The sequence below is a fragment of the Prunus persica genome, chromosome G1 (assembly GCF_000346465.2).
Source record: "Prunus persica cultivar Lovell chromosome G1, Prunus_persica_NCBIv2, whole genome shotgun sequence".
NCBI classification, from domain to species: Eukaryota; Viridiplantae; Streptophyta; class Magnoliopsida; order Rosales; family Rosaceae; genus Prunus; species Prunus persica.
This window is the reverse complement of record NC_034009.1, coordinates 43,917,259-43,925,405: the sequence shown is the minus strand read 5'-3', so window position 1 is coordinate 43,925,405 and position 8,147 is coordinate 43,917,259. Positions and strand designations below refer to the sequence as shown.

The 8,147-nt window shown below is 44.3% G+C and overlaps 2 protein-coding genes across 2 annotated transcripts; both read right to left on the bottom strand.

The window, feature by feature from the left end:
• On the bottom strand, positions 947–2,107 carry LOC109947624. The gene has a single exon (XM_020558211.1). The coding sequence runs from the start codon at positions 2,105–2,107 to the stop codon at positions 947–949; it is 1,161 nt and encodes a 386-aa protein (XP_020413800.1).
• On the bottom strand, positions 4,088–6,111 carry LOC18789960 (cytochrome P450 CYP82D47). The gene is made up of 2 exons (XM_007224109.2): positions 5,113–6,111; positions 4,088–4,922 (listed from the first exon to the last, which is right to left on the bottom strand). The coding sequence occupies exons 1-2, from the start codon at positions 6,097–6,099 to the stop codon at positions 4,299–4,301; spliced, it is 1,611 nt and encodes a 536-aa protein (XP_007224171.2). The 5' UTR covers positions 6,100–6,111; the 3' UTR covers positions 4,088–4,298.

The window sequence follows — 8,147 nt, the reverse complement described above, 5'->3', positions numbered from 1 at the left end:
CGCAAGAAGTCTATGAACTGCGTTCGGAGGGCAGGGGTGAGTCTGGTGCCGATTCTAACCCGACGATCGGGCTGCTCCTCGTTCAAGGTTATCGTCTCCAGTTCTTCGGCAGGTTGTGTGTGAGGAGTCGGGGACTCATCTCTTGGGTCGTCAACTGGTCCTGTACCGTTCAGTACTCCTTGTACAGACATGGTCTCGTCGGGGAGTTTGAAAGAGGTTGACTTGAGGGCCGTGGCGTAGCAAGTCCGCGCGCTTAACTGATTTCCCCGGACAGCCCCTGTGCCGTTGGGGGTCGGGAACTTCATCAATAGCATGTGGGGGGAAAGATGTGCCTTGACCCTGGTGAGTGCCGTTCGTCCAACTATAACGTTGTACGCTGTCGGGCAATCAACGATCAGGAAATGATCGTATACCGTTGTTTTTCTTGGTGCGGTGCCGAAGGTAATTGGCAGTTTTACACTACCGACTGGTTGGACCAGATCCCCAGAGAAACTTAACAGAGGGGTCAATTGCCGGTTGACCTGGCTGTCGTTTATTCCCATTTCTCGGAAGGCTTCGGCAAAAATCACGCTCACGGAGCTTCCGGTATCGATCAGTACCCGTCCTACATCGTAGTCGGCAATTTCTGCTCGGATGATCATCGGGTCGTCGTGGGGATAGAGGACTCCCTCTTCCTCCTCTTCGCAAAATGTGATTGGTTCCCAGTGAACTTTCGGTATTTCATGGTGCCGATTCACCTCTATGCCGAATACCTGAGGAAATTGTGCGGCACGCACGTATTGCTTCATTGAACGGTTGCTCATTCCCGCGATGGTGAGGCCACCGCTGATAGTGCTTATCATGTTTATCTGCCGAGTTGGGTTCGGTACCGGTGCCGGTGGCTGCCGGGCGATATACTGATCTAGCTTCCCCTCTCTGATCAATCGTTCGACAATCTTTCTTAGGCTTATACAGTCTTCCGTATTATGGCTGTTGTGCTGATGGTATCGGCAGAATTTACCGGTATCGGTATTATTTCTTGTTCGTTCATCAGGACGGCCTCGTAGGTAGTGTTTAATAGGGTAAAGACTTCGTTGCCGTGGTCATGATTCGGCAGGGGCGCCCGGTTGTCGTTGTGTCCATACCTCCCTTTTCCCTTCTTCGAATGTTCTCTTCGATCGGCACGGTCGTCTTTCCTCTTATGACCTGCCAAATATGGGTCGACTCTCTCGTAGGGTGGCGCCTTTGCCGGATAAGCACTTGGTTCGGCATCCCCTCGCCATGCCGAAACCCCGGGTTTCGAGTTGCAGTATTCGGCCTTGGCGTGGATCGCTGCCTGCTTCATCAGTTCGTCGTACGTGCGCCAGTTGCTGCTGTGTACTAGGTATCGGAAATGCGAGGACCGAAGGCCACTCTTGAAGGCGCCGTAGGCTGCCCTATCGTCTGTTTCCGGACATCTTGAGTATTCGTGACTGAAGCGCGCTGCGTATTCTCTCAAAGGTTCGTCTTCTCTTTGCCTGATCGTGTACAGATCATCGGCAGAGTAAAGACGGTCCGTTTGGATCATGAAGTGATTGAGGAAAATCTGCTTCAGCTCGTCGAAAGAATCTACTGTCTCCGGCTCCAACCGGTAGAACCAGTTCAGGGCTGCTTCGGTAAGGGAAGACGGGAATAGCAGGCACTGCCCTTCGTCGCTCATGCCCTTGCACCCAATGGCGGACTGAAATGAGTGGAGGTGTGTTAAGGGGTCTTCCGTTCTCGTATAGAACGGTATACGCAGTTGCTGCACTTCCCTGTCCTGCCGAGAGTCCCGGATGCGCCTGGTGAATGGTCCGGGCCAAAGCTTCCCCCATTCCGGTTCTTGGGAGCGAGCTTTGTCGTTTTTCATTTTCTGGACTTTCTGAAAAAGGAGTCGGACAACAGGGTCTCGGCTAGGGATTTCCTCGGAACCATAATCTTCTGATCGTCTCTGTAGGCTTAATGAATTAACCCCCGAGTACTGTGTAGGCGTTGCCGAACGGTAGGTGGAATCTTGCGTCCTGGAAGGGATATATTCGGATTCCGACTCCTCTGCAGAGTCCAGCCCTCTGACCTTCCGAATAGGCGACTTGCTTCCTAGGATTTTCATCCGTGAGTCCCTTAGTCGAGCGCTAATCCTGATCGGAGACCTCCGGATGAGAGGAAACTTTCACGTCCGGTTTTGGAAGGGGGAGATCCTATAGGATCCTATCCAAATTTTTCTTTTGCTAGGCCCATAGCTAAAAAACCTACTTTCTTACGATTACGTCTCTTGCCTCCCGATCGTTAATCCGATGTCGACAATCGGAGTAGACTTTCTTGGGGATGTGCGGCTGATCCCTGGGTGCCGGAACTACCAACTGTTTGGAAGGTGTGGGCGTTGCCCTCGCTACCTTCTCGTGTTTCTTCTTCCTATGGGGGTCTGCAAGCTCTGGGAAGAGTGAGTTGTTTGGATGTTCTGCGTGTGCTGTTGGTGGAGCAGCTGCTGGGTTTCGTCCACTTTGGACGAAAGAAGGTTGTTGTGTTCCTGAAGCCTCACCATGTCCTTCCGTAGGGACGCGATTTGGGCTACCAGCTCGGCTTCGGCGGTTGTTTGGGTTGTTGGGGCGTTCCCGAGGGGAGTGCATGGGGGTAGCGCTGGGCTAGCTCCGCTTTGCCTTTCGAACGGTACCCCTTCTTCCGATAAGAACGTGGGTACTGAGGTGGTCCCCATATGTTTTGGAGATAGTGGGTTGATGATTTTTCTGGATTCCCACAGACGGCGCCAAACTGTTGATGCGAAAAAGTGGCAAGGCACGTATTTCGCCAACTTAGTGATATTATGCCTTCGGCATGTGGCTATCTTCGGAAGACGTGTTGATGCGAAAAAATGGCTCGGCACGTATTTCGCCAACTTAGTGATATTATGCCTTCGGCAGGTGGCTATCTTCGGAAGACGTCTTGCTTCGGAAGGGTGAGTACCTGCAAAAGGACGCGTTCGGTAAGTCCTTGGGGTACCGGTGTGGTACCGGCCGAAGGCTCTCCGATGCTTTAGTAAGTACGGTTTTAGTAATGTTAAACTGACAGATCAATCGGTAACGCACCGTTCGTTCTGATCCCTTCCTTTTGGGGATAGGGGTCTTCTTATAGAGGCCTTGGGAGGTGTGCATTGTGCTCATATTTCCGATGTGGGACTGTGGACACGAATTGTGAGCATGACACATGTCCGGTAGTAAAAGGGTCAAAATGGACGGCTTCGGTAGGCAGCATGCCGAAGGGTTTCTGCGATCAATATCGATCTTGTCCACGTGTTCGGTGGTCATAGGCCTTTGTCTCCGGTATAAACAGAGTGTATAAACTCACAATAAGGCGCGACCAAAGGCAATTGTAAACTTGCGATATGTTTGCATAATCTCAAAACCCTAATTTAGTTAGGAAGATAAATAATAAAATATACAATGAATAAAAAGGAAGTGCAATTTAGTTTAGATTTTAATAAGAAAGTTTTTGTTTCCGATTTTAATAAGAAAGTTTTGGTTTCAGTTCCCTTGGTTAGGAGGAGGAGCTGTCTACTAGCCGACCAATCCCAAGTTCTCTTTGGTTTCAGTTCTCTTTTGTTTCCGATTTTATTAAACTGTTTTAATTTGTTCTAATTAATTTTTTTGAAATAATTAATAGATCAACACAAACAGCAAAGAAGATGAGCTTGAATCAGCTTTATATAAGGCTTCATGACCATGGGAACTTACAAGACTGATAATTGTGATTGTTAAAGCGTACGTAGAAGGAGATAAGCCAATGCTTGATTTATTTTTAGATGGGTTCTGGCATGGAGAAGGCACACGAGGCTTGATTTCTCAACTTCTTCTTTTGGCCGTCGATCAAACATCTTTCGAACATTGTAAGTTTCTCCACCTTCACTGCCACAAGCTCGAAGCAAATGATCCTGCCGATTTTGAGGCTGAGAAACTGTATATGTCTCAAGATTTTATCAACATGATGTGAAGGAGAACTCCCTTTCTCAAAGAAACGCTTGAGCGAGGCTATAGTTTTATATTCACGGTAAGTTTTCTAGCTTACAGATATAAAATGTGATTCAACGTATTACATATGAGGTCGTTGGTCACGATTACTCGACCAATTGCTAAGAACATAATATCAATGTTTTCAAAGACAAGGCGTATAAGCGAGGCGTTTTTAGTAGTGCTACGCGAGGCGTAAGCCTTGAGGAATTCTGACAAAGTAGAAGGCATTTATTTAAAATTCAAAGACAACAATAACCAAATTATCAAGAAACATGTCAATTTGCCTTATAGAGTTTATTACTCGTATAGTTGAGCAGGAAGGCGTGGAGTGAAAAGGACTTCAAGTGGGGTAGCTTTATTGTTGGTCACTCCCACCGTCTCACCCATGTCGACCGTTTCATCCGTTGGAGTTCCAATTTCAAAACCGTGAAGCAAAGAAGCAAGTGTTAATGCTATAACCTTAAGGGCAAGTGACATTCCAGGACACATTCTTCTACCACTTCCAAATGGAATTAACTCGAAATCATGACCCTTAACGTCAAAGCTCTTGTGGGTTGTGAGAAATCGCTCTGGTCGAAACTCATTCGGATCGGACCAAACCCTTGGGTCTCGATGAAGCTTTGAAAGGTTAACAAGGAGGCGCGTGCCTGCCGGGACATGATAGTCACCGACCATGCAATCTTCAGTCGACTCGTGAGGCAGGGATAATGGTCCAGCAGGGTATAAACGCATTGATTCTTTAATAATGGCTTGGAGATAGACCAAGTTCTTGATGTCTGATTCCTTCACTTGTCTGTCTTTACCAATGATTTGGTCTAGCTCTTCCTGGGCCTTCTTGAGAGCTTCGCGGTTGTTGAGAAGTAAAGCCAGAGCCCATGTCATCTGCACCGCAGGCGCCTCTACGCCGGCTACTATAAGAGCCTGCAAGAAAAATACACATTGCAACGCACATAACATGCATAATTTTTTGTTCACCAAATGATGTATCAGTTATGTCGTTTTTTGTTATAATCAAGTGAAAAGGTTCATAGTGGAGCAAAAATTGAATAGACGAAACACTCACATTATCTTTTAATATTATAAAAGAAAAGAAAAGAAAAGAAGCGCACACCATGGAAGTTGCTTTGTTGACAGTATCAGCATCATAATCTGAAGTAATCTCATTAGCACCATCAACATCAAGAATGGAAAGCATCACATCCATGAAATCAAGCTGATCATCACCACCCTTCACTTGGCCTGAAATCTTCCTCCTCTGCTTGTGCTCTTCTAGCCATCCATTAAACACAAGATCAAGCTCCTTGGCTACCTTCTTCATGGCCCTCTCATGGCCACCCAAGTCCAACCACCTCAACCAGGGAATCGCATCGGACAGCACAAAAGTCCCAGACAATCTCAGAAAATCCATGTACGTCTCCTTCTTTAAATAATAGTTACTGCCTTTGGAATTTGAGCTTGTAGCTTCCCTAAATCGTTTCCCTACAATCATCCTAATCACAATGTTTTCATTTATGTCCAAAAACCATTCCCTCATCTCCACCAACGCCTTGTTCGAACTGGTACTACTCTTCCCGTTGGTCACGCATCGCTCGTATATTCCTTTCATGGACGCCTTCACTTCGGATTCTCGAACGTGTTTGAGCATCTCGAGGCGGCTGTTGGAGAGAACCTCAAGCAGAACTATCTTGCGAACTTGGCGAGAGTAGTGGCTGTAAGGGCTGAAGGGGAACAAGGCATAGTTGTAGGCCATGATTTCAGCCGCCATGAATTTCGGACGACTAGCAAACACTTTGTCGTTGGTAGTAAAACACTCTTTTGCTATTTCTGAGCTGCTTACAATCAGAGCTTTTTGCACTCCTATATTTACCGTGAAGATTGGCCCATACCTCTCAGCCATTTTACCCAAAACTAAATGGGGTGGTTTTGAACCTCCTAGTAAGTGGAGGTGGCCGATTATAGGCCATGCACCCCCAGCTTTTGGTGGTGATTTTCTTTCCCCTCTTGATTTCATGAAGAGAGAGGAAAGAAAGAGTGAAAAGGCAGCTGCCACAAGAGGTATCAAAAGATCAGATGAGCATGAGAAGTTAAAAAACTCCATAGCTGGGTATAGTTGTTCTTCAATTGGGTTTGAGTTTGAGGATTTGGAGCTGAAAAACTTGTGACATATATAAGAGCATCTTCAAGGAAGTATACGCAAATAAAATGGGCAAAATTGTACCGTATAATAACCTAGGTTGCAGCATTGCCTATCCGGAGAGAATAGGAAAATGCTTATGTGGCTGCTCCTTTTCCCACTCCCTTAAAGTTGCTCTTAGAAAAATCGATTGATGTTGATTCGTGCCAATTGAGGACAAACACATTGACGACAATGACTGGGAAAGAAGAACCAATTAGAAGGCATGCACACCCAACATGTGACATCAACAAAACAACAAGGAAATGATAATTCCGCAACAGTGTTAAGACGTGTGTTTAATGTAATTCATGCATTTCATGCACTTAAGCTTTCCTGTAACATTAACATCATGTTCTAAAGCTAACGCATAATGACACCCATTAGGCCCCATTACATTGGCATGAAACGAGCATAAAATAAGTTTGGTAGATAATTATTTTGTGTAATTGGACGTATCTGAATTGAGCCATGCTCTGTGTATCATTTATATTTTATTTTATTTTTTAAAAAGTGCAAGCGATAGTCTAAACTAGTGAGGATGAGGTTTCTCAACCACACACTACTATAATGTTACGAGGGTTCGAATATCTGAAACCACTAGTCTGCAAGCGTGTCTTTACCGAAAGTGCAAAGACAAGAACCAAAGAGGCTATAAATAAAAGCAAAAAATTTGATCCAAGGACATTCAATTTCTCTCAAGAACAAACAACTTATTTGAACAACCTTCAAATACTTTCGACTCAAACACCTTATCAAAGCGTCTCATAGCATACCAAAATCAAGACTTGAATCAATCATCTTCTACTCTTTGAATTCTCAGTTGACAACTCCTTATTAGAATTCTTTTTTTGATTTTTTTTTTATTAGCATTCCAAAATCAAGACTTCCATCAGACACTTTTGTATTTGAACTTGTATTGTACTTTCTATCTGATATTAGTTTAAAGTTATTATTTCTTCCAAGTTTTATTCCATAGCCAGTGAAATGTTAAAGTCCTCTTAATTGAGGCATAGAAAAGAACTTTTTCAAGTCAGATTCCTCACTTGAAGTATAATGGCTTTGATTAGAGGTTGAGATCAACGAGCGCAATACATTCATCAATTCACTTCACCACACGTCATTTCTCCCTACAAGGAGAATAAAATACTAATAGTGGCACGCCTAACGCACTAAAAGAAAAAAGACCAACATTGAGCCCATCCTAAGGGTGAATTTAGAGTTTCTTGACCAGCAAGCAACTCATTGCAGCCAAAATACAACCTGCAAGAAACTTGGGCATCGCAGTGTTCACCCCAAAAGCCCACAGACACTTTTGGTACGTACACTGGCTCTTTGTGATTAATCTGTGTTTCCCCTTCTTTTGTCATGGATTTTTCAGCTTCAGTTCTGTAGGGCTGCTTCGAGTGTTCCGCCTGGATCTCTTGGGTTTGTGTTTATGGCCATACATATCCAACCAACGGTGATTATTATACTACATTTAAATGGTACGTTTTTATTTATTTAAAATAAAATGATATTCTAATACAAGTAATTTGTTAAAGTATTAACACCATCCCAAGGAAGATAACAACCCATGCCCAGCCTATTGTTGAAGAGAAAATATCTACACAATTCTAGAGTTGCATGTCGGTTAGTTTAGTCTAGAAAAGTTAGATATCCTATATTATTATAGTAAGAAATAGGCTAAATTGTAGCAATAGTCCCTAGATTAAGATCAAACTTTACTTTTCGTCTCTCATATTGCTAAATTGTTACGATGGTGCTTTAATTATACTTCCACTTTCAGAAATTGTCATTTTCTCATCTCAGTCAACTTTTTCGTTAAAAATGATAACGTGACATGGACAAGTTCTACTTGGCATGGGCAAAAATGTATTTTCACACAAAATTTAAAATATAAATCTTGTATCTCTCTCTCTACCTCCATTCCTCTCACTTAACTCTCTCTCTTAACCACCCCCCCCCCCCCC